This window comes from Malania oleifera, chromosome 10, assembly GCF_029873635.1.
Source record: "Malania oleifera isolate guangnan ecotype guangnan chromosome 10, ASM2987363v1, whole genome shotgun sequence".
In the NCBI taxonomy this organism is placed as follows: Eukaryota; Viridiplantae; Streptophyta; class Magnoliopsida; order Santalales; family Ximeniaceae; genus Malania; species Malania oleifera.
The window spans coordinates 13095810-13122179 of NC_080426.1; the positions used below are offsets into that span (position 1 = coordinate 13095810).

The 26370-nt window shown below is 37.1% G+C and overlaps 3 protein-coding genes across 11 annotated transcripts in view; 2 read left to right on the forward strand and 1 right to left on the reverse strand.

Moving 5' to 3' along the window:
- Positions 1-7755, forward strand: part of LOC131167102 (protein GET4) — a 33608-nt gene extending 25853 nt beyond the window's left edge. The window contains exons 9-12 of the mRNA XM_058125910.1: positions 6443-6571; positions 7126-7210; positions 7309-7389; positions 7560-7755. Of these exons, the coding sequence (XP_057981893.1) occupies positions 6443-6571; positions 7126-7210; positions 7309-7389; positions 7560-7577 (313 nt within the window). The 3' untranslated portion in view covers positions 7578-7755. The remainder of the gene's footprint in view (positions 1-6442; positions 6572-7125; positions 7211-7308; positions 7390-7559) is intronic.
- Positions 7756-11390: 3635 nt separating this feature from the next.
- On the reverse strand, positions 11391-15311 carry LOC131167105 (uncharacterized). Of its 6 annotated transcripts, XR_009139991.1 has the most exons (4): positions 15088-15254; positions 12905-13250; positions 12578-12737; positions 12175-12445 (listed from the first exon to the last, which is right to left on the reverse strand). XR_009139991.1 is itself a non-coding variant. In XM_058125917.1 (3 exons), exons 1-3 carry the CDS (start codon positions 15252-15254, stop codon positions 11591-11593), a joined length of 582 nt encoding a protein of 193 aa, XP_057981900.1. In that variant the 5' UTR covers positions 15255-15311; the 3' UTR covers positions 11391-11590. The 6 variants fall into 6 exon arrangements, 4 of the variants coding, with proteins under 4 accessions (XP_057981900.1, XP_057981902.1, XP_057981899.1 ...); XM_058125917.1 differs by lacking the exons at positions 12175-12445; positions 12578-12737 and adding an exon at positions 11391-11659 and having other exon boundaries at positions 15088-15311; XM_058125919.1 differs by having other exon boundaries at positions 11391-12737.
- Positions 15312-15505: 194 nt separating this feature from the next.
- The window catches only part of LOC131167103 (pentatricopeptide repeat-containing protein At2g16880), a 36276-nt gene continuing 25411 nt past the window's right edge, over positions 15506-26370 (forward strand). For 2 of the 4 annotated variants that reach the window (XM_058125911.1, XM_058125914.1), the window contains exon 1: positions 15508-18063. In XM_058125911.1, coding sequence (XP_057981894.1) covers positions 15624-17957 — 2334 coding nt within the window. In that variant the 5' untranslated portion in view covers positions 15508-15623 and the 3' untranslated portion in view covers positions 17958-18063. Of the gene's footprint in view, positions 18064-26370 lie in introns of all 4 variants that reach the window. The other 2 variants (XM_058125912.1, XM_058125913.1) reach the window with 2 other exon arrangements.

A 26370-nucleotide genomic window follows, 5' to 3' on the forward strand; every position in this document is an offset into this window, starting at 1 on the left:
ATTGGGAAACAAGTATTTTAAATATTGAAAACTAGGAGGGCCTAACTTATAATGCCACAACATGATATCATTATCTTTGAAAACAGAAATAGAATTTAAGAAAGTACTTTGACATTGTCTACTCGAGTTAGGTCCATCGTCAAAATAATAGAGTCCATCTTTTTCCATAGCACTGCCAATCATCTTCCCCGTGGTCAATTCCTGAAACTCACAATAAGAAGAGTAGAAATTAGCTTGACATTGATGATCAGAGGTAATTTTACTGATGGGCAACAAATTGCAAGATAAATTTGGAACGTGGAGCACATCGTGGAGAGTTAACAACAAAGTGAGTTTGATAGTTCCCACCTCGGCAATTACCGAGAGTGAACCATCTGCAATTTTGACCTTTTTATTGCCTGCACATGGACTATAGGATGAGAACAATTTGGAGCAACCAGTTATATGATTAGTTGCGCCAGAATCAATTATCCAAGAATGAATAGAATTAGGAATAACACCTAAAAACGCAGTAGCAAGAGAGTTACCCTTCTGTACTGAAGAACAAGACGGAGTTAAGGAAAGTTTTGGAGATTGAAACAATTTGTATAGGTGCTCTAATTGCTCCTTGGTAAAAGGGACTGCATCTGAGTTGGTATAAGGCTCTCGAGTCTCTTCAGAGTTGGCTTGGTAGGTGTGACTGTCACGTTTGGATTTTGGCTTCCAATTTGCAGGTTTACCATGAAGCTTCCAACACGTCTCCTTCGTATGCCACAATTTTTTGCAATGCTCGCACCATGGTTTCTTCCGCCCATTGAGTTTTGTAACCGTGAGATAAAGTGCTGAATTCTGGGAATAGTAATCAGCAGATATAGACTTGGGAGGATTGGGTGGAATGGTTTCGGAAGTACCGGAAGAGCCGGTAGGATTTCTTTGGGCACCGGTCATTTCCGACTTATACGACATCATCAGAAGAAAAGAGCACGAGGTTTTGATACCATGATACCATGAAGGATTTTTTAGAAGAAGAAGACACCATTACAAGATAAATAGTAGAGGAAGGCCACAAAATCAGCAAATCAAATCACCACAAAATCAGCAAATCAAAGCAGCAGATCTCTAGGCTAGAAAACGGGAAACTAAAACTACACTGAAATAGTATTTTCAAATTTTAAAAAATAGAATTTCCTAATTTATTCCCTAGAAATCCGACAGTTCGGAATGAGGCTCAAGATCCAAATTTAATTTCTTCACAGCTTCTTCAGAAACTGCAGTTGTGCAACTACTAGGATCGACAACCAAAGTAAAAAGCTGTTTTTGGCATATCACCTGAGTTTGAAAGATGCTGATCCACCTCCAATCCTCTGTTTCTTTAACAAGTTTTCACATTGCCACCATCATCTAAGTCACTTGGTATTTCTGTTTCAGCTTCAACTACTTGAGTTTCATCATTTTCATCTTCTTTTTTATGCAAAAGCCATGAATTGGTTAGGACATTGTGCCGAAGGAAGCAAATGTCGAAGCACTAAACAAGTTTTCACATTGCCACCATCATCTAAGTCACTTGGTATTTCTGTTTCAGCTTCAACTACTTGAGTTTCATCATTATCATCTTCTTTTTTCTGCAACAGCCATGAATTGGTTAGGACATTGTGCCGCTCGATGTCCAAAACCTTGACACTTAAAGCATTTGAGTGATGGTTGGCTCTTAGAAGTTATTCCAAAATGCTCACGAGTCTTCCAAGAGGTATTAATCTGAACACCTTCATCTAATTGCTCGACTGTCTTCTCTCGTACAACTCCATTAGTACTCTTCTCAAAGTGAAGGGCTGATGTAGCTGTAGTAGGATTGTGTTGCATGTCCTTCTTCAATCTGAGTGGCAACCTGTGCTGCATCCCCAACCATAACGAGACAACCTGCAGCAAGTTTGGAGGCAATGGCTGGTTTCAACCCTTTTCTGTACAAAGCTATCATCACATCCTCTTTCCATTCCATATCGGCACAAGTAGCCAAATTATAGAATCTAATAGTGTACTCCATCAGTGTCTTTTCTTCTTGCTTCAAATCAAAGAGTTGGAGATGGACATGTTGCTGATATTTGGGAGGCCGAAATTGCCCCTGCATGGCTTGCTTCATCTCATCCCATGTTGTAATTTCACCAAATCTCCTCCTTCTAAAGATCTTCTGTTGTTCAATCCCACCAAATTCAAGCAGTTCCCTTCAATTTTGATTCAGCAAAGTACAACTTTCTAGCCTCATTCATGTCATACCATCGAAAATAGTACTCCAAGGAACACACCCGTCATCAAATTCATCAGGAGAACCATTAAAATCTGAGACTTCTAGTTTAATTCCCTTACTCAAATGATTATTCCAGCCTTCGAACAATTCAAAAGTATGAGGGATAACAACTATTCCACATTTTGTTTGGTATGAAATTTTGTGGGCTTTTTACGTTAGGCTGCAACTTCAGTTGTTAGCCTATTCAAAGTATTGGCAATAGTCTCCAAGGCGTTTTCCATGTTTTGTACCCTACTGAATAACAATTCCACCTTGCAGACAATTCAACATTGGTCACCATGATGCAATTTTATGCTGCAAATCACAAACTTCACTCAATTATTTAAGAAGAACAATTTTCAAGTCGCCTTTCTTTAGTATCACAAAGAAATGAAACAAATTCACTCATGAAACTCACAAATGCAGCGGTAAAACCTGATTTCTAATGTTGGCAGTGGAAATTTCTTGCTTCTCGTAGCAAATTATCATGCTTACTTGCACAAATTCAAGTTGGGAACCAAAATATTATGCTGCAAATCAAAATATCTGGAAAAACACCAATTTCTCATGGCTGGAATCGATTTCTCATGATTCTGGAAGTAGGAGAAGACTCAGGCAACTTGCAGGTTCCTGGCCTGTGGTGCATGCGAGTCACCGGTGGCAAGACTCTGGCGATGAAACTTGAGTCAAGGGGAGATCAGGGGATGAGGGAGTTCATTGGTGTTGGTGGTGTGATGAAAAAGCACAGGAGGTTAGTGTTTTTGAAGAGTTGACGGCTGGAGATGTTTGGCTGGCCCGTGAGGGTTCCTCATCTAGTGATTGGATGGCGTTGAAAACTTGAGAGAGAGGGTTTTGTTTGAGGGTTCTGTTTTCAATGGGATGGGGGTGGGGTTGCAGGAAGGGGTCTGGAAGGTAGTGTTTGAAAAATGGGAAAACGACTGGGATTTTTGAATTTGTTCAGGAACTGCTTTAACGATTTTTTTTTAATTTTTTTTAATTTTTTAAAACTGAAATTTCAGCAGAGAGGATGGTTGAAGGGGATGAGTATGGGTGTGGGATTTAGATTCTTGGATGGTTTCAAAATGAAAGATTTTGAGAGAGGAAATAGAAGAGATTAGGGAGATAGAATTGTGGGAGAGAAACAAAGAGAAGAGAAGGGAAGAAGAAGGAAGAAGCAGAAGAAGCAGCAGAACTGAAGAGAAGAGAGGAGGAAGAAGAAGAGAAGAGGAGAGGAGGGGGAAGATTATGGAATTACAGTAGAGAAATAATCCAGCAAGGTGGAATAACAGAGAGGTTGCTGGATGGAACAGAGCTGAGAGAGGGAGAACAGAAGGAGAAGAGAGAAGGAAGGAAGAATAACAAGAATGATTGGAAGGAAAATGGGGGGATTGAAATGGGAGAAGGAAGATTGAATTTGGGCTCTCATATCAAATGATGCAGGGACAGCATCAAAAATCTGCAGTCATTGGAGAGATTAGAAGAAATTGAAGAGGAAAGGAGGGGAAGAGAGGAGATACAAGTGGGAAAACTCGCGCTCAATTCCAATTCAAATTCAACAATAACTGCTCACAACATGGCTTTCACACAAACTATTTATAAGAAAGCCTCTAAACACATGAAATTACACATTTACCCCTAAAACAAGATGAATTACAAGCAAACCCCTAGAAATACAAATACTACAAACAAGCCCCTCGCATATATAATCCTAATAAAAGCAAACTATACACACATACTTAAACAACTAATTGAGCACAACTGGGTTTCGGACCCAATAATTATTGGCCTTATTCTTCGACATAGACCTCCAAATTGGGTCAAAATGATCCATCCGAGTATCTGCAACTAGAAATGTCGCAACTCTCTAGTAAATGAGTAAAGAAGACAACTCCTCCATGGAATACCTTTACAACAACAACAACAACAACAACAACAAGCGTCAAGTCCAACTAGGTGGGGTCGGCTACATGAATCCTTTTCCACCAATTCACGCGATCAAGGGCATTTTCTTCCTCTAGTTTAAGAGCTATCGAACCCTTCCTCACTACCTTATTCTAGGTTATTTAGGTCTATCCCAAGTTCTTTTAATGCCATAACAATAACTCACTCTTCCTCACAGGTGGACTACTAGGCCAATGCCCAAACCATCTAAGCTGCCCATCCCTTATCTTTTTAATTGGTGCTATGCGTAGTTTATTTCGTATTTGTTCGTTTGTTAATTTATCTTTTAATGTTATACTACTCATCCACCTTAACATTCAATTGGTGCTATGCCTAGTTTAACATTTGTATAGGCTCCACCTCACTATCATTCAAATCCCTTCTAAAGTGAAAATCCCAAGAAAAAGAATCCTTCTCAAGAAATAAGAAAAGAGGACATCACATCATTATAATGGGAAGAAAGGCAATATAACTGAGCAAAGGAGGAATAGGCTCCACCTCACTATCATTCAAATCCCTTCTAAAGCGAAAAAGCCAAGAAAAAGAATCCTTCTTAGAAATAAGAAAAGAGGACATCACATCATTATAATGGGAAAAGAGGCAATATAACTGAGCAACACCATCCCCCCCCCCCCCCCCCCCCCCCCCCCCCAAAAAAAAAAAAAAAAAAAAATCCCATCCACCCACCCACTCGCCCGAAGATCTTGCCAAAACCTAATATGATTACCTCTATGAAATTTTGTGAATGGAAGAAAAGAAGGATAAACCTGAGAAATGAATACAAATGGACTCTTAGAAGAATTTTTAACACCCTGATTATCATCAAACACATTACTCTATAAACTATATTCACTTTTTATTGTTATGCGCTAAAAAAGAATTTATTTCCAATGGCGACTATCACAACCACTTAGCCAAAAGGGAGGTGTTTTTTGACACCAAATTACCAAGACCCAACCCTTCTTCTTTAGTCCTACAGCCTACTTAAACAAATGAAAAGAAAATGCCTCATAGTCCTCTCTTACTTATGAGCTGCCCCTCCTGGAATCCTTAAAGAGAATGAAAAAATGCAGCAGCATGGTTGAAAGTAGGCTGCTCTGAGCAAGGAGTAATTCTACCACCCAAGGTACAATGCTCCTTTCCACCCATCCAACCGCTTAGGTACCTTAGTCACCATCGGATTCCAAAAGGCTGATGTGCAACGCTTACCTCCCAAAGGAACCCCTAAATTGGCTGAAGGGCCACTCTAAAATCCCACACCCAGCTGAGGATGTCAACTCCAGAACTCTATCAGGACTAAGATTAATCGGACCAATATCACTCTTTCCCAAATTGATTCTAAGACCAGAGAGACCCAAAAATCTGCATGATAGTAAGAATTTGAACGAAAGAGTCCACATGATCATCTAAAAAATAATGGTATCATCCGCATATTGCAAATGAAGCACAACCTCCTCCTAACCTAACTCTATACCTCTCATCACTTCCTATCAACAGCCCTTTCTATCATTCTACTCAACACATCCATGATAAGAACAAACAAAAAGGGTGATAACGGATCACTTTGCCCAACTCTGTGGAGGAAGAAAACCAATCTTTAGGCTGCCCATTAATAACTATGGAAAAATAAGCATTTAGCAGACACCCCTAACCCAACTCCTTCACCTAACAAACACCAAAGCCTTTCCTCCTAATGTCCCTATCCAAAGAATCCCAACTAACTCTACCATTAGCCTTCTCAAAGTCTAATCAAAACACAAGATAACTCTTCTTTCCATAATGAACTATGTGGATTGCATAAATAATTGGGAGTTGGAATACCCCCTAAGCATATGACATAATTTTGAATTGCTCTATGGTCATAGTTTTGCATATACTAGGAATACACCTTAAGTTTTGGAAACCCTAACTCTCCACTGCAAAAAATAAAACATGCACAGAGACACACAAAACAAACCCACCTCCCCCCCCGCCCCCCCCCAAAACAAAAAAACGGGGGAAAAAAAATGAAAATCTTTTCCTCTTCTCCCTCCCACGACTAAACTGCTTACAGTTGCAGTGGAAGCTTGACAGAGCTCAGGATTTGTTGTACCAATCTTATATTGTGAAACTAAAGGGCTGGCTTGCGACACTATGTAGAGTGGATAATATAGATTTCAGTTTTTCCTAGTTGAATCTTTTTGCTGCTTCAATTAATTTTCATGTGTCAACTTATGATGGGATTTTTCGCTCCCTTTGTAGGTACTTATCTCTAGGTAATTTGCGAGATGCAAACTATCTTATGGATGAGGTTAAGAAGCAAATCAAATCAAAGCAGCTTGACTTCCCAGAGTCAGAATTGACACAGCTCATCAATTATCTTTTGCAAACGTAAGTTATATTTCCTTTTTTCATATCTTTTCATTTCTGTTAAATTCTGATCTGCGAGTGGAATATTTGTGTTTTTATCATAAGCTGGAGAAAGCTGGCCGGGGTGCTGGATCCTGAAAGTAGAATTTGGAAGCTAATGATGCAGCTCCTCATTTAAAAAAAAATATAAAAAAGAAGAAAGGGAAAGGAATGTGTTACAATATGTATAAAAAAAAAAAAAAACAAACGAACAAACTACTAGTAGTCTCCCTTTCATTTGTTTTTTGGGTGGTCACCATGATCATAGAAATAGCATAAAGATGAAGTTGATATAACGTTTTACAAGCCCATGCTATCCCAACCTACACAATGTAAAGGTCCAGATTGTGGGAGTATTGTGAATTTAATAAGGCATATGCCAATATTACTAGAGATTTTTCATTAGCTGCACTTTTTATTAGCTATATGATTCCCAGTATTGAGTCAGTATTTTCTGGAAATGTAGCCTGTTTTGGAATTTATAAAAGATGGGGATGATTGGATATATTTAATTGTTTAGCATTATTGCAATGCAGGTTGCAGAGAGATGCTTTGCCTCTTTTTAATATGTTGAGACAGAATTACAAGCCAAGCATAGACAGAGAACTTGCATTTACTGAGGTGCATTTTATTGTTTGATAGTTTTTTTTTTTTTTTTTGATATTATTGCTGCTGGTTGACACTTGTTGAATTGAATTCTAATAAAAATTATTTTGTAGTTGCTAGATGAAATTGCGGAGAGGTTTTATGGAGTACCGCGCAGAAATCCCATGCAAGGCATGTTTGGGGATTTATTTAAGGTGATTATGCATTTCACAGAAAAATTCCTGCTTTTTTAGATTAGTCCTGTCGCTTAGTGGTCTACAATTCCTTGCGTGGAGATCAGTCCATTTAAAATAAATCATTTTTCAGCTTTCAGAATTGGAGTTACATGGAAAACTTCACCCCTTTTGTTGTTGTTGTTGTGCAGATGATGGGAGGGGCATAGCAGTGGCTTCAATCCATTGCGACTTGATGGATCCCGCAAATGTTTGTATGTTTGTTTCTATTGTGCATTCGTTAGTACCATTGAGAAAAAAATTGTTCCCATTTTTGTTGGTGAGACTCTGGAAAAACTCTCAACAATTGGAATGAAACTGCAATTATAGTTGCACCATGAAATTTCACTTCGGGCCTGTATTATCATTAGTGCATTTCCCTCCCTACAAGCAATGACTTGGAATTCTGTAATCCTTTAGCAAATTTCGGTGCGCCACTGGGCAGGCATTGGGGAGGTTTGTGTACAAGGTTTTGTACGCCTCTTTGCAGCTATTTAGACTCGCACACTATAGAAATTGTGTGCATGTAAAGATGTTGCCGAAGTTGGGCGAACTGAAAGATAAAATGGAGCCTAATCCCTATAAATCTTCCTCAAGATTATCTCTTCTTCCACCCCTCTCTCATACCTACTATTAAATTAATTTGAAAAAAAGAAAAGGGCAAAAAGGGAAGGGATTTCAGAAGGCCGGCAGCGAAATTTTTTATTTTTATTTTTATTTTTGTGTGGGGTTTGGTAGGCAAAAGTGATAAGCTTTAAAGTATACAACAAAATAGTCCTTGAAAACTAAATTGTTCCATGCTGCTGATGCTAGGAACCATGCTGCTGATTCAGACTAAATAGATGGCTGTTTTGTATCAGCATCAGGAATTATAAAAAAAAAAAAAAAAAAAAAGGGGGGGGGGGGTGTTTGCGTGTGGATAAGATACTAATCCTCGTTTGGCCAAAAAAAAGTAGGGATGTTTTTTAAGATTTTAAAAATTTTATTACCTCCCTTGAGGTTTTAAGAGTTTTAAAGATCTTCCCTAAGGTTTCAAAAATTCTATTCGTCTTGTTTTAAGAATTTTAGGGTCCTCTTTAGAGATTTATCTAAAAGAAACAAATTTTTTTTTTTTTTTTCTGAAAAGAGACAAGTCTTTTAAAGGGACGTCTGTGTCTTTTTGACTTATTTCAAAGGAGGTATGTAACACTTTTAAAATATTAGGTGTCACGACATACTCATTTTTTCACATTTTTTTTTTTTTTATATATATCTTCAAAAAATCAATACTACACATCTTATATTTCAGCTCAGCAGGTCACAATTCACGTGGACTCGTGGATACCAGGGGTACATTAGGACATACAGCAGAAGCCTACGCAGCAGAAAATGTATAATCATATTCATACCATTATATCATACATCACAATGTACCAGAGTTATTACAATCGCTATATTTTCATATATACATCCCAAAAATGAAATCTATGGACAATTCCCACAAAAACATGCTATCCCTACCAAAAACTTACCCTTAAAAAAAAAGGGCAGATAAACCACACTATGTCAGCGGGGCTTTTCCCGCTTTCCTATCTGGGACTCCTGAAAAATTTGTAAAATTTAGGGGTGAGACACCTCTCAGTAAGGGAAATAAACTAATACCAGTGTGTGTCAACATGAGTATTCTGTGTTCTACATATACCATACATAAGATATTCAATACTGTTTATCAAATCTGGGAAACATATATATATATCGAAACATGGTAGAACATATTGCATTTTCATAAACATTTCTCATCTCATATCATTATAATAATAACATAAAACAATCCTGGTAGGTTAGCTGACTGTTGTCATGTATTACCTTCACATGACTGGGTTGTGTGGCTCGAAGGCGGGACCTGACAATGGTTGACTTACCACTGCCAAGTCAATAGTCTAGTCTGTAGGTTCGATGGGTCTATCCGGACTGATCCATACACCAGGGGCGGTAACAACACACTTCTTGAAAAATAACCACATCGACCATCCAATCTCACACCACTCCGTACAGCGGCGTTAACACAAATATCATGATCACGAAGACCATGGATACATAGCAACGGTACCGTGCAAGTGCTAGCCTAGACCAAGCCAACTAGGTTCTGATATCATATATATATACTAAAATCGTGATATATGGATAACTCATATCATTAATTATCATATCATTTTTCACATATACATATATCATGAAAATCATCAGCCCGTACGCCGGTATTTCACTTTTAATCACAGAGCTTGGCCCGTACGCCGAAAAATCACATAGCACAGCCCGTATGCTGGCAAATCACATAGCTCGGCCTGTACGCCGACAAATCACATAGCACAGCTTGTACGCTGGCAAATCTCATCCACATAGCACGACCCGTACGCCAGCAAACATATCCACATAAATATCCATATCATCCACATTCCCAGAAAACAGTATTTCCCAACATTTTTACTCATGCCACACAATCGGATTTTCACATATTCAACATATCATCATTTAAGCAATATTTTCCAAATATAAATCATATATATATAAATATATACATTTTTCGTAAATGAGATTCTATATAAATATATACATACATTTTCTCAAAACAAACTAGCTTAATTTATCCCCTTACCTGATTCCTGCAAAGCTCTTAAGAAAATCTTCCCTGCACCCGCAGGGTTCCCAACTCAACACCCTGAAAATGGAAATTCCTAGTAATAAAGTTCAGTATTTTAAAGCATATAATACTTTCCCTAATTGTCAAAAACCCAAATATTGAGTAGAAAGTTTTTACTCAAAAGTATTCAAGTCTAACACCTGAGGGATTCCCTGACTAATACCCTAAAACTGAAAACCCTCAGTATTAAACTTCAGTATTTTCATGCGTACAACATTTCTTATAACTAGTGTAAGACTAAATATGACTTAAAAAGCCTTACCTCAACTTTGGGATGATTTCCAACTAGCTTTCTTCCATGATCCGCTCCAGCAGATTTGGAGAGAATTCCGCCAGGAGCGTCGTGGTGACTTCGGATTGTCGATCCGGCGAAGATCTGGCCTGAAATCGACAAAAGAAAAAGAGAAAATCGAAGGGAAGTGAGAGAGAAAAGAGATGGCTTCCTTAATAAGATAAAAATTTGGATTTTTGTATATATATAAAACAGGGGATTCGTCGACGAGCCCGTTCTTCGTCGACGAGTCCTTCACAAATTTCATCAACGAGACCCTGTATTTGTCGACGAAATTCAAGCTGCCTCAAAATCTCTCTCGGTATTTTCTTATTGACGAAGCCCTGTGTTCGTCCACGAATTCTCTTAAGCCTTCATCGGCGAAACCCTGTGTTTATCGACGAAACTTGGTAGCTTCCCTTCTTTCCCAACTTCCATTTCCTTTTTTTTTTTTTATTGTTTAAAGACCATTTTTATTCGGGTCGTTACATTAGGACAGGTCAATAATCTCAAAAAATCTTTCTAATGTTGTTTTGTCAAATGGTAAGGAAGGTTAGTGCCTTTTGTCCTAAGAAAAAAAATTATAAATTGAAAAGCTGTAGTTAAAAACAAAAACATATAAGTGAAAATTGACAAACTATTTAATTGATATTTTTAAAATATAAAAAATTAGAAAAATTAATTGGGTAGAAAAAAATTAATAAATATGATTAAAATTGTGAAAATAAAAAAGAATACAACATAAGTGATTATAGAAAAAGTAAAATTTTAATTATATACTTAATTATTTTATATTAAAATAGTTTTTCAATATTCCAAGAACAGTCATATGCTATGTGGGGATCAACAAGGTAAAAGAATTTGAATAATTTTAATTATTTTTTCAATTTCTAAAAATACTTTGTTCGAGTATTTATTTTAATTTGGCATGAAATTTTGAACCTACAACATCCAACACAAAAATCTCAAACTCATAATATTGAAAAGTCTTCAGGTAACGCATAATGATTAAATAAAAGTAAATTTTAGAAATTGAAAAACCAACAAATAGATATTAAAAGCTCCAACACGAATAAATAAATGTTTGTCACCATCTGATAAAATCAGTTACGATCGAGCAAACCGCTTTCATCATTTGTACAAGACTGCAGTTCGCATCCTTCTCATAAACGAAAGGAGAATTATTTTACATGGCTCGTCAAATAAAGCACAGAAGATGAGAGTCGTACAAACTATTCATCTTCAATAAAAAACATCACCCCATTTTCCTTCTTGAAGTTATGCGTAGTGTGATCCACCACCTGCACACAGAAACCAAATCCAAATTTACTAATATTAATGGACAAGATTGCAACAATGGCCCTAGAGTGGTTGACGAGGAAAAATGCTTATAACAAAACAGAGCAAAGGAGGCACTTGGATGAATGTAACCTTCAACCCCCACTTTTAAAACATACACCCTTACCCGTGCACAAGAACAGACCAGCGACGACTTGATTATATTTGTGTTGGTCTAGCAAGAAAATCTAAATGGCCGGTTCATATTGGGAGGAGAATGAGCAACTTTGTTGTACTGGAAGCAATAACGGCACAGGTAAAACGTAATAGCTCGGGCTACTGTCAATATCTATATTCATGTACATATCCAAATATATATGCATTAAAGCAAAATATAGTCAATAACGAATATAATGAGTACTTTCACCAAAATATTGCAGAGTTAATCGATAAAATCCCATCAACTGTAGTACCGAAAGTATTTACTAGAATGTGGTAGCCCCGTCGTGTGAAATTGAATCTAGTGAATTGAACTTCATCAATGAACTTGAATTTACTAAATTTTATTTAGCTCGAGAATGCTATAATATTTCCACAAATACAATAAATTAGTAATCTCTCCATTAAAACTACAATACTTGGTAAAAAATCCCAAATATAACCCATAATTCATTAGCAAGCTAACAAGGATTCTGGAATTTATAAGAACCTGGACTGCACAATCTCATCGACATCTTCTTGTCAACAAAATATGGCGTAGCCTGATCCTCAAAATAAAACAAGAAGCCTGCCTGTTATTTTGCCCTCAACTGCAAAAGCTCCTTAATTAATTCCAACAACTACATCACTCAAGTACTGGAAAGCCTGAAATTGTCAGGCTAGAAAACAAGATGCGACCACAAAATCATACGTATAGGAAAGTTATAAACCAGCTCTTTCACCTGAATATTGAAAATTAAAGGACGGGTGTTCCCAATGGGTGAAGAAAGGTCATCCAAGATTAGGTTAACCAACTGGCCATGTTTAACCATTTACATCAACTATGGAGCTTGGCATGAGAAAAGGTATCTTCTGGTTTTGCATTTGAATTCCTTATCTTTCCTAGTGTGGTACAAAAATTTGTGTCAAACATGGCATGTTATGAAATATGTTGAGAGAAAGAAATGGGAGTATACAGCCATAAACTTAGTAGCAGCTTGGTAAATGCATCACCAAAGGCATACGAAAGTAGGTGTTAATAGAGAGAAAAAGGGCATTAATATGCTCACATTTGTGTTGCTTAGTTCTAAGTTGTAGAAGTCCATAGCATCAGCTGTGAACAGAGGTCCAGCATGCCATGTCCCACGATTAAGCTTCAAAAACTTAGGACCTGAAATTCTGAAAGCACAGACATCGCTAACAGCAGGAGGCACATAGAAATGGCCACAATGTGAGCGCACAACATTCTTCCCATGCTCATCACCTTCAATTTCATTTGAATCCAACATGGATGACTTGGCAACTCCAAGATACCAAACATGGCCGCCAATTGAACCAAGGCACTGAGTCACACTTGCATGGTGTGTGATCGCAAAAAACTGACGTGACCGGCCCTCGAGATGCATGATGTAGAACCTGTTATATAAATAAATGTTCTGTCAAAAGCCCCAATAAACGAGCTTTGGTCTTCTTCTATAATTACGTAACTTGATGTCCACATATAAGTGCCCAGCCTAATCAACAGTGGTTAAGGCTCTTGCTAATTGGGAAAAGAGAAAATAGCAGGAAACTATAGAAAATAAAGAGTAATAAGGAAATTAAATAAGAAAACAAAGAAACAACTAAAGGGAAAAGGCCAAATTAAGGGGAAAAAGATACAATTAGGATCTGAGTATCAATAATGCCATCTCCCATGAAATGTACATATTAAAGATTTTAGATAGGCTTGAACTTTACATTTAAATAATGAAACAGAAAAGAGAAATGATAATAAATCTCTAAATAACTAAAATCTAAAATAAACCCAAACAATTTCAAATAATAAAATTAGTAATAAAACTAAATATCAAATCTTCTTTGTTCTTCCACGTTAAAGATGATAGTTAATCGTACTTCCTATTGTATAGCAGCCTGTAACTCCCAGATTTGAACTTGTGCTACTGTGCTACGCAGATGAACTCTTCCCAAAGGACCAAGTTCAACAATGCAAAGGGCTAGGAACTCGTTGTCATACAAATAAATTAGGACTCCGGCTCCGCTCCTTTTCATGTAGAGGATATGACAATATAAGCCATTTTCTCTAATCAACAGATAAATTCAAAGGATAATATTCATGTAGTTATGAGAAATTTCCGTTCGTCTTTTTCCCATTGTAATTGCATCATGTAGCCTTTGAGAGTTAATACTTTGAAAAATTACATGTATATTTTTGTTACGAATATTTTTTTTTAAAAAAGAAAGACTGTTTGATGAACAAATATATGTGACTATGATCTGAAATACATAGGACGTGATCTCTGTAATAGAAAGGAGAGGAACTACAGCCTAAAAATGTGAGGAAAAGCATATACGAGAAATTATACTGGGGACCTTTCCCTTGACGTGTCCATGTGCTTGCATTTTAGATGTTAAATATGTTATCAGACATGTAAAAAGGCAAGATTCATGCAAAACACATTAAACAATGTCAATAAAAGGAGTGGTAAATATATGGTAGCATGGTAAGTAGTTTTAGTGCGATTAAGATTCATATTTACTATTTTGCCTCCTTACTCTTTATTCATTTTTATGAAAAATTTTATAGAACAGACAAATGAGAAACCAAGGATTTCCAAAGGTTAAGTTAGGTTTATGGAATAGCAATTTCAATGTTAAGAATAGAATGAAGCACAACAAAAAAGTAATGAAAAATGTACAAGAATATAACAAAAATCACTCATACAAAAATTGCGGGACAGTCTCTCATAAAAATGTAAGATAAGACTATGTATTATAAATCCATCCCTTTCTCAAATCTCACATTTGCGGGAGCTTTGTGCATTCGGCTACCTTTTCCTTTCTTTCTTTTTTTTTTTTTGAAAAAATATAGACATTCTCATTCTTCTTTGTTATTGCTTTATAAAAAAATTTACACAATTTTTTGGTACAAACTATCAAATTCTTTTAACCTTTCTAATTAATAAACATTCCACCAACTAAAAGAAATTTATGCAAAGAACTTAACATACATCATGCGTTTTCTCATCCAAAAAAGACTAAGAATTGTCAGATGATGAACACAAGACCTAACTGCAATTCAGTTGCTCATATTATTATAGATGATGAAACATTGACAGCAATAAAACAGGATAGCTTAAAAAAAAAAAAAAAAAAAAGAGAACTGGCTAACTAGAAACGACACAAAATCAGCATCCCAAGAGTTAGCAACATGTTGTCATGTTGAGAGAGAGATATGGAGAGAGATTTAAGTAACCTCGGGATTCCTCGGGCGACGTCTAGCTGGGCATCGTGAGGCCCGAACTCTTCGGCGCCCGACGAAGCCTCGATCACCTGTCCGTACTCTTCGAAGGTCGCCGGAGTTGCCTCTATGGCCCTCAGCGTGATCGCAACCGGTGGGTTCGCATCGACGGAGATCCCCATGACTGCAAATAACCACCGACAGATTGATTACTCCCTCAGTCCACTCTTAATCCCCACTCGCAGACCAGCTCCCATTCCCATCTATCGCCTTCGTTTCTGTCGTTTCCGCCGGCTTACTGGATAACAAATGGACGGCCGTGATTTACTCGGGCTAAAAAGGAGACGACGTCGCCTTAGTTTTGAATGGTAAAAAATGACGACGTTTTGCTCTTTTATTGCCTAGAGGTAGATGGTGTCGTTTCGAAGTTGAATTGAGCTGTGAGCTCTTCTTCCTCAATTCTCGTCTCTGAAGCTCTACTCTCAGGACAACGGCTACTGCTCTACTCCGGGACGGCGGCAAAGCCCTAAACCCCAGAGACAAAGGATAGGATGGATCCATCCTCCCTCCCGAAACCTCCATTGAAACCATCCCAAATCATCGAAACCATCACTTCCATTCTCATTGCCGACAACACCCGTCTTCATTCTCTCACCCCATACATCCCCCATCTCACTCCATCCCTAATCCTCTCCATCCTCTCCTCCAAAACCCTAGCTTCTCGTCCCTACACCGTCCTCTCCTTCTTCAAATGGTCCCAACACCACATCCTCAACTTCTCTCGCAATCCCACAGACGCCCTCCCTTCCCTTCTCACTGTCCTCCCTTCCCTTTTCCGCTACAACAAGTTCTCCGATGCCAAATCCCTCATTGTTTATTTCATTACCTCCGATCGCCGCCATGATCTCCTCCGCTCTATCCTCCACACGCCCCGGAACCTCCCCGCCCCGTCAAAAGCCCTCCTCGATACCGCCATTGGGGCCTACGTCCAGTCGGGTCGCCCCCACAATGCCACCCAAATTTTCAAGAAAATGAAGCGGCTCCGCCTCCGCCCAAATCTTCTTACGTGTAATACGCTGCTCAATTCTTTGGTAAGATACCCATCTCTGCATTCAATTTCGTTTTCTAGAGAGATTTTCAATGACGCGATTAAACTGGGGGTTGCTCCAAACACGAGCACTCTTAATATATTGATGTATGGGTATTGTTTGGAGAATAAATTTGAGGATGCTATGGAGTTTCTGAAATCAATGGGAGAATATGGTTGTTCCCCGGATAATGTGACTTACAATACATTATTAGATGCACTGTGTAAGAAGGGTCGGTTGAATGAAGCCCGAGACTTGCTGTTGGATATGAAGAATAGAGGATTGATGCCAAATAGAAATACCTATAATATTTTGGTTTATGGGTATTGTAAGTTGGGGTGGTTGAAGGAAGCAGCTAAGATAATTGAGTTGATGACTCAAAGTAATTTATTGCCGGATATTTGGACCTATAACATGTTGATTAATGGTTTGTGTAATGAGCAAAGAGTGGATGAAGCTTTCAGGCTGCGAGATGAAATGGAGAACTTGAAATTGCTGTCTGATGTCGTCACTTATAACACTTTGATTAATGGGTGTGTTGAGCTGGGAAGAAGTTCACAGGCATTCAGATTGCTAGAAGAGATGAGTGAAAAGGGGGTTAAAATGAATGCTGTCTCCCACAATATAATGGTTAAGTGGTTTTGTCGGGAAGGGAAGATGGATGAAGCAAGGAATGCTGTTCGGAAGATGGAAGAAAGTGGGTTTCCCTCAGATTGCATTACTTACAATACTTTAATTGATGGTTATTGTAAAGTCCGGAACATGGGAGAAGCTTTCAAAATGATGGATGAGATGGGTAGAAAGGGTTTAAAGATGGATAACTTTACCTTAAATACCATTCTTCACACACTCTGTGGGGAGAAGGAGCTTGGCAAGGCCTACGAGTTGCTTAATATTGCTAGTAAGCGGGGTTATTTTCTTGATGCTGTGAGCTATGGCACTTTGATCGTGGGATATTTTAAGGAAGAAAAAGTAGACAAGGCTTTGAAGCTTTGGGATGAGATGAAAGAGAAAGGGGTCATTCCAGATATTGTCACATATAATTCTATAATTGGAGGGCTCTGCAAGTCAGGAAAAACTGAACAAGCAATCAGCAAGTTGAATGAACTTCTAGAGAATGGACTGGTCCCGGATGAAACCACATACAACACAATTATTCATGGGTATTGCCAGAAAGGAGATGTTGAGAAAGCATTTCAATTTCACAACAAAATGGTTGAAAATTCATTCAAACCAGATGTATTTACATGTAATATTCTTCTTTCCGGGCTTTGTAAGGAAGGGATGCTAGAAAAGGCTCTTAAGCTCTTCAACACATGGATCTCAAAAGGGAAAGAAATTGATGCAGTTACCTACAACACATTGATAACAAGCCTATGCAAAGAAGAAAAATTTGAGGATGCTTTTGATCTTCTCACAGAAATGGAGGAAAAGAAACTAGGGCCCGACCATTATACGTATAATGCCATTCTCAGTGCCCTTACTGAGGCAGGTAGGATTAAGGAAGCTGAGGAGTTTATGTCAAAGATGGTTGAAGCAGGTAAATTACCTGATCAGTCCTTACAAAAGGACAAGTGTGAAGATGTGAAGATTAGGGAATTTCAGGAGGAATCTGATCCAAGTTCTATAGCTTACTCAGAGCAGATCAGTAAGCTCTGTACTGGAGGGAGATTCAGGGATGCAGTGCGTGTTTTGGAGGAGCTGACACAAAAAGGAATTGCTGTAAATAAATCTACCTACATTACTTTGATGGATGGGTTCATCAGGCATCGAAAAAGCATATCAAAAGAAGCCTGATAATAGTCCATCATTGTTGAGACAATCCTCTTAACAATGTAAACAGTCGACCTCATCATCTTGTGTCGTGTGAATTCAGCCACTAGTGTACCAGGAAAATGTACAGGTACAAAATTTTCTCTTTTTGGAAATGACAAAAGATCTGCGTTGCATGCCTTTCATTTTTTGGTAATGATTTGCATTATTCTGTCATTGAGGGAAATCTGTAGTTGGAATGGATTACCATGTTTTTGTTTTCCTGTTCAATTGTACTGTTATCCGTTATTCTTTCTTAATATACTCAGCAGGGAAGGAAACAACGCATAAATGGTTACATCGTACATGCACAATGCATATATATAATACATGCACCAAAGTTAGATCACTTAAATAAGCTTTCTGAGGCTGAGAAAGAATAATATATGATGATAGAATTTCTTAATGGGGAGAAGGCTAAAGGTATGATATAAGTGGACAGGCGTGAGATGTTGGAATTGGAAATTGTCTGGCTTAGATAAGTTGATTAAATCATTATTGGCCTGCAGCAATACCTTCTTACATTCTCCAAAGTTCTGTAATTCATGTATTTCCACTTTCTTGTGTCTATATTCTATAACCTACCAGTCTCTTATGCATCCATTGAATAACTGTTCTAAGAAATTGAGATGCAGACACTAATTTTATGTCATCTCTGTATATTGTAAAAATTGTTTAAAAAAACCATTTAAATGAATTTAAAGTAAATTTATTGAAGAAAAGAAAAAATCAACAACTGGTGGTTGTTCACTACTTGCTTGTATTTGTGGAAAAAAAAAAAATATATGTTAAGAACTTAGAGTGATTCTAACCTATACAAAACTGATATGAATTGTGTCCGAAAGTGTACAGTGTTGAGATATGAAATCATTGATTTAGAATGTTTCTGGTGATAAATTGGTAAGATTTACTAACGAAGACAAATCAACTTGCTTTAATAGAAAAAAAAATCTATATTTAGAAAATGAAGAATGTGCATGGACGATCAAACATACTCCAATTTGATGCAAAACAAGAAAGGGAAAAACGAATAAAAACGAACAGGCTTAAATTATATTAGCAGAGCCAACCAATCACACTCAATATCCAAAAAACTCACACTCTCGAAGCATCCTGACGAAAAAAAACTCACAATGAAGCTAAAAAAACACCAGTCCTAGATCAATTTGACAACTGATGCTTGATTTCGGAAAATACACACATTCCTCTTTAGTCTTTGGCTAAAGACCCTGTAAAACAGCCAAAACTGCATGGTTCCATAAAATCCTCACTTCTTTACACCTCTTGAACCGTCTAATGTCAATCAACAAAAAATTATCCAAAGCGCTAGATACACAACCAAGTTCCCAAATCTCTTTAAACAGACCAAAAGCATGTTTCACTAAAATCAAGCCATGAAACAGTGGAGAAATAACGAGCACATGTCTCACTACTAGCATGACACATCACACTCACATCTGGAGATAAAGCCTCATAAATCCTAATTTGTAATAGATTGTTGGTGTTAACTAGTGAGAATGGCTTTCCACACAAAAGCCCTAGTTGTAGAAGGGGCTTTAGCTTTCCATAGACTATTAACAAAAGGAAAAAGCGAGGACCATGTCAGATGGTGATGTAGGATAAGACGCAAGACCTTGAGAAGATCCTTGTTGGATACTACTTAATAAGAATTGGATCGAGGATTGTTGGTTTTAGTTAGTAGTCTAACTAATTTATAATGTGTTTAGTTTAATTAAGATAGTATTATGTGTATTTGGGGGCTTGTTTATTGTATATGTGACTTTTGTTTATTCTAGGGGTATGTTTGTAATGTAATGTAGTTTTAGGGGTTTATATGTAATTTCATGTGAAGAAGCTTTCTTATTAATAGTGTGTGAAAGCCATGTTGTAAGCAGTTGATGTTGAATTTGAATTGAGTTGTGAACATGAGTTCCTTTATTATCTCCTCTCTCCTCCCTTCCCCTTCTTTCCTCTCTTCTATTTCTTCTAGTCTCTCCCATGGCTATAGAACCTTGATGCTGCTCCTGCATCAGATGGATATGGAAATAGTAGAGAAAACTCTGGAAGCATCCAGAGCCCAATAAATTCTAAATTTCTAATGCCCCACCTATAGCAATAGTAAAAGAATCCAACAAGATATAAAAGAAGAAAATTCCACCACTTCCCTATTGTTAAAATTTCTACAAAAGAAAAGGTCCCAAAAATAGTATCATCAATTGGAAATCAAATGAGGAGATTTGGTGCATGATTTCAAAAGTATTTGGAGGTGGGATGGGATTATGGACTTTGATTGGAGCCAAGAGAATAGATTGACCATAGAGGGCTTTGATTGGAGCCCTATTGGGCAGATCTCGCTCTTTGGTTGGAGAAACCCTTCTACTTAGCAGTGGTGTCAGGGCCGTGTTTGAGATGGATAGTTATAAGGCTCTAGGCCCAATTACTATCTTTCAGGAAGCTGGAAGGTGATTTGGGAGGATATTATGGAGTTTTTTCATGAGTTTCATTGGAATAGGGTGGTGGAAAGAGTGCCTTTGTTGCCTTGTTCCTAAGCAGGAGCAGTCCAAGAAAGTGAGAGATTTTAGGCTGATCAGCTTGGCTACTAGCCTCATGAAATTTTGGTTAAGGTTTTGTCCAATAGGCTTAGGGAGGTCTTTGGGGGTACTGTTTCCGTGGAACAGTTTGCATCTATCAAGGATAGACAGGTTTTAGATGCTGTTTTGGTTGCTAATGAAGTGGTGGAGAACGCAAATAGGAGGGGAAGGAGGGAAAGTTGGATTTCAGAAAAGCCTATGACACAGTGAGTTGAGATTTTTTGGATCAGGTGATGGCTAGGAAGGGGTTTGGAGGGGGTGGTTTGAAGGAGATGGATTAAAGGGTGCTTATTTTCAGTGACTATGTGATGCACCACAAGAAGCAAGACCTTAGAAGATCTTTGTTGGAGAATAATTAAGAAGAATTGGGTCTAGGGATTGTTCGATCTAGTTAATTGTGTGCTTAGTGTAATTAGTATAGGATTATCTGTAGGGCCTGTTTGTAATATTTGTTATTTTAGAGTTTTTTTGTAATTTAATGTAGTTTTAGGAGTATATGTGTGCTTTCATGTACTAGAGAGGCTTTCTTATAAAGTGTATGAAAGCCATGTTGAAGTTGGTTGTTGAATTTGAATTTGAAGTAAACATGTGATTTCCCCCTTGTATCTTCTCTCTCCTCCCTTCACCTTCCTTCCTTTCTTCAATTTCTTCTATTTTCTCCCTATGGTTGCAATCCTTGATGCTGCCCCTGCATCATTTGGTGTCAGAGCCCAAAATGGATCTCCATTCTTCCATTTCAATTCCCCCATCTTCCCGTTTCATTTTGCTTCTTCCTCTCTTCTTCTCTTCTTCTCTCTCTGTTCTGTAACTTCTCCCTCCCTCCCTGGGGTGCTTCTGATCTGATTCTACTCTATGTTCTACCCTGTTGCTTCTTCTCTTCTTTTTTTTTTTTTTTTATTCCCTTTCCTTCTCTCTGTTTCTCTCCCTCAATTCTGTCTGTCTCCCTCTTCGTTACTCTAAATCCCAGTCCTAGATTTCATCCATTTCAACCATCTTCTTTGCCTTGAAATTCAGTGGGGAAAAAAAAAACTAGAAACAGTTGTGAACTTTTCCAAAAATTCAAATCGTGTCCCATTTTTCTGGACACCCCTTCCCTCGAATTTGTTCTTGAGATCTCCCATGCCATAAAAAACAGAACCCCCAGAAACCTTAGCCCCTAAAATTTCATCACCTTCCATCCACTGGTGAAGCCCTACGCGCCAGCTGAACCACTGCTCCTGCTTTTTCTCACCACACCACCACCTTAGTGCAATCTCCATCTCTGATCTCCCTTAGCTCCAAGCACCCCCCTGAGGCGGGTCCTACAACTTGCAAGCTTGTGAGAATTTGGGTTTTCCTCTAATATTTTTATCTATAACATGATATCTTGGTTTTGGACATTATATTTTTCAAGCGAGATATTTTGATATAAAATGCTAGAATTGAAGGACTAGAGTACCATCAGCATTTTGGAGCACGGATTTGTCACTGGCAGCAAAAAAAATCATTTTTGTTTTGAGTTTTCTTTGTGAATTTGTTTAATTTTTGCATGGACTCTTGACTACATGTGAACTAAAGAAAATTCTTGAAAATTGGGAATTAGATTTGTGGTTTGCAAGAATAAATTGAGCAACTTGTTTGACGATATATAATTGGAACACAATGACAAATTGTTGGGAAAAGGAACATCATTTATCATAACTTGGTCACAGTTTCAAGATTTTTCACACCTTTCTCAAGCGTGGAGGGAATGTATGCAAAATCATCATTAATGAAAGATTTCCTATGTATGTGGATTCCATAAATGGGGTCACTCATATGCAACTTCATTTGGAACCTCAACCAGAGCCTCATGAGATATCTAAACCAAGCCTTAGTCCCACTAAGTGGGGTCGGCTATATGAATCATTTTCCGCCAATTTATGCGATCATGGACCATTTCTTTTGATAGATTCAAGGATATTAAATCCTTACTCACTATCTCCTCCCAAGTTATTTTAGGTCTACCCCTACCCCTTCTACTACCCTCCACAGTAACTAAGTCACTCTTCCTTACTGGTGCACTATGTGGCCTACGTTGCAAGTGTCCATACCATTTAAGTCGTCCCTCCTTTATCTTATCTTCTATAGGAGTTACACCTAACTTACCACGAATATGTTCATTCCTTAATTTATCTTTCAATGTTATACCACTCATCCATCTAAGCATTCTCATCTCGGCAACTTTTACTTTTTGGATATTATGTTTCTTTGTCGCCCAACATTCCAATCCATATAGCATAGTTGGTCTTATAACTGTCCTATAAAACTTCCATTTCAATAAAAGGGTATTCTACGATCACATAGCACACTTGAAGCACTTCTCCATTTTACCCAACCTACTTTAACTCTATGCATTACATCATCTTCAATTTCTCCGTCAGCTTGCATAATAGATCCAAGGTATCGAAATCTACAAGTGCTATTTATTTCTTCATCATCAACTTTAACTTTGCCTCCAATATTCCTCCTTTCATTACTAAAATTACATTTCATATATTCTGTTTTATTTTTACTTATCCTAAAGCCTTTAGATTCCAAAGCTTCTCTCCATAATTTTAACTCAGCCTCTACTCCGTCCCTAGTTTTGTCAATTAATACAATATCATCTGCAAACAACATACACCATGGAACCTCCTTTTGAATACTCTTAGTCAATTGGTCCATCACTAAAGCAAAAAGATAAGGACTCAAAGTAGATCTTGATGTACACCTATGGTAATTAGAAATTTTCTAGTTTCTCCATCTATAGTCCTTACACTAGTCATTACTCCATCGTACATATCCTTAATGACATCGGTATACCTACAACATACACCCTTTTTTTTCTAAAACCCACCATAGAACTTCCCTAGGTACCCTATCATATGTTTTCTTAAGGTCAATAAATATCATATGCAAGTCCCTCTTCTTTTCCTTAAACTTTTCCATTAATCTTCTTAAAAGATAAATAGCTTCTGTGGTAGATCTCCCATAGTTTCATCGTATGGCTCATAAGTTTAATTCCATGATAGTTATTACAATTTTGAATATCTCCTTTATTTTTGCATATAGGTATTAAAGTGCTTTTCCTCCATTCATTTGATATTTTTTTTAGTTTTTACAATTGTATTAAATAAATTAGTTAACCATATAATTCCGTTATCACCCAAGCATTTCCAAACTTCAATTGGGATGTTATCTGGTCCCATAGCTTTCCCATTTTTCATCTTTTTTAGTGCTAGCTTAACTTCGTTAACTCTAATTTTGTGAATAAATATTATATTTTTAGTCTTTTCCTCATTTGACAATTCTAAGTTTAAGCCTTCTATTTGGTTTTCATTAAACAACTTACTAAAGTAACTTCGCTATCTTTCTTTAATATCTTCATCCTTAACCAAGACAATATCGTCCTCACTTTTTATACATTTTACATTTCCTAAGTCCTTGCTCTTCCTTTTTCTAGCTTTAGCAAGTTTGAATATATCTATTTCCCCTTCTTTTGTACCTAATCTATCATACAAACTATTAAATGATTTATATTTAGCTTCACTAACGGTCCTTTTTGCATCTTTTCTTGCCTCCTTATATTTTTGAAAGTTATCTTTGTTTCTATATTTTTGCCTCGTTTTAGACCAAATTCTTTTTGTCTTTATGATTTTTTGTACATCTTTATCCCACCACCAACTCTCTTTGCTATTTGGGAATCTTCCTCTTGATTCACCTATAATCTCTTTTGCTATCTTAATAATAGAGTTAGCTAATCTATTCCAAAGAGTATTTGTATCTATCCCATCCTTTATGGTCCAATCCCCATCTTTGATAATTTTATCTTTAAATTTTATTATATTTTCTCCTTTTAGGTTCTACCATCTAGTTCTCCTACACTGGTTTATTTTATCCTTTTTCTTTCATTTTTTAATACATATATCTAACAATAAGATTCTATGTTGTGTGGTTAGACTTTCACCTGGAATAACTTTACATTTCTTGCATGATAAACGATCTACCCTCCTAGTTTAAAAAAAATCTATTTGACTTCTATTTTGTCCACTTTTAAAGGTTATAAAGTGTTCTTCTCTCTTCTTAAAGTATTCATTATACTAAAATCATATGACATAACAAAGTCTAAGATCATCTCCCCAGACTCATTTTTGTCTCCATATCCATATCCTTTATGTATCCTCTCATAATTTTTATTATCTCTTCCAATGTGTCCATTCAGATCTCTTCCTATAAATATTTTCTTAGTCCCTGGTATCCCTTGTATAATACTATCCATATCTTCCCAAAATTGTCTCTTAAGATTTTTTGCTAAGCCAACTTGAGGAGTATAAGCACTAATGATATTTATTATTTGTTGTCCTATTACCATCTTGATTTTTATAATTCTATCCCTTACTCTAGTTACATCCACAACGCTATCTTTTAAGTTTTTGTCTATAATAATGCCTACTCCATTCTTATGTTTTTCTTTTCTAGTGTACCAAAATTTAAATCTTGATTTATCTATTTCTCTAGCTTTCTCCCCCACCCACTTAGTTTCTTGAAGGCAAATTATATTAATTCTTCTTCTAATCATTGTATCCACAATTTCCATGCTTTTACCTGTAAGTGTCCCTATATTCCAAGTTGCTAGTCTAATCCTAGTTTCCTGATACTCTATTTTACATGTTTGTGAAATATTTTTGGTTCCTATCCAAATGATGGGATGTTTTGCTAATGTTTGGTGTGATATCATACCCATGAAAATATTGGCCATGTACTCCTTGGTTAGATGATTTGTGTGTGACTTAAGAACATGAGAACACATATGTTTTCCACTGCAGTAGGAAGAAAATCATTTTGAAGCCTGCTCTTCAAGCCAACTAGGACAAAGAATCTGATCTTATTGATTATTTCGAAGTTACTCAACTTGAAGACACTACAAGCAAAGACATCAAAAGTCTTTCAAACATTCCTGTTGTAGATTTTGTCATGCTGATGAGTTCATTGATGCCAATTCTCAATTCAATTCTATGATGCTGTCAATGGAGCGTGGTTTCTTGTATCACTCAAGCACCAACTTTCAAAGAGTGCAAGTTTGCTTCCCATTTTTGATCCTCCAACATTTCAAAATTTGAGGTCAAATTTTTTCTATTTGGGGGAGATTTGATGTGGGACAAGAAGCAAGACCTTGGGAAGATCCTTGTTAGAGAATAATTAAGAAGAATCAGGTCAAAGGGTTGTTAGGTTTAGTTTAATTGTCTGTTTAGTTTAACTAGTATAGGATTATGTGTATTTTGGGGGCTTTTTTGTAATATTAGTATTTTTTAGGGTTTGTTTGTAATTTAATGTAGTTTTAAGGGTATATGTGTGATTTCATGTATTAGAGGCTTTCTTATGAATAATGTGTGAAAGACATGTAGAAGTTGGTTGTTGAATTTGAATTTGAAGTGAACTTTTGATTTCCCCACTGTATCTCCTCTCTCCCCTCCTCCCTTCCTTTCTTCAATTTCTTCTACTTTCTCCCTATGGCTGCAGATCCTTGATGCTGCCCCTGCATCACTAGGTGTGTTTTTTTTATGAATGGTTAACTGAGGAAGTGAGATAGAGCTTTGCGAGGGTTGAGACAAGGGGTTCCCGTATCCCCTTTTCTTCTCATTCTTGTTGTTGATGTGTTGAGTTGTATGTTGAAACATGCTCGGAGCTCTGATGTGATTCAGGGTCTTAATGTTGGGAGGGAAGACGTTGTGGTTTCTCGTCTTCAATTTGTTGAAGATACCATTCTCTTTCTTGAGGATAATGTTACAAAATTCCAAAGGTTTTAA

Bases quoted from the DNA above. Each gene is read 5' to 3' on its own strand.
- LOC131167105 (XM_058125916.1), bottom strand. From the start codon at position 15,254: ATGGGGATCTCCGTCGATGCGAACCCACCGGTTGCGATCACGCTGAGG. The intron at 13,251-15,087 runs GTTACTTAAATC...TTTATATAACAG, and splicing joins GTCGCCCGAGGAATCCCGAG to GTTCTACATCATGCATCTCG. The intron at 11,986-12,904 runs GTGAGCATATTA...ACATGAATATAG, and splicing joins TAGAACTAAGCAACACAAAT to ATATTGACAGTAGCCCGAGC.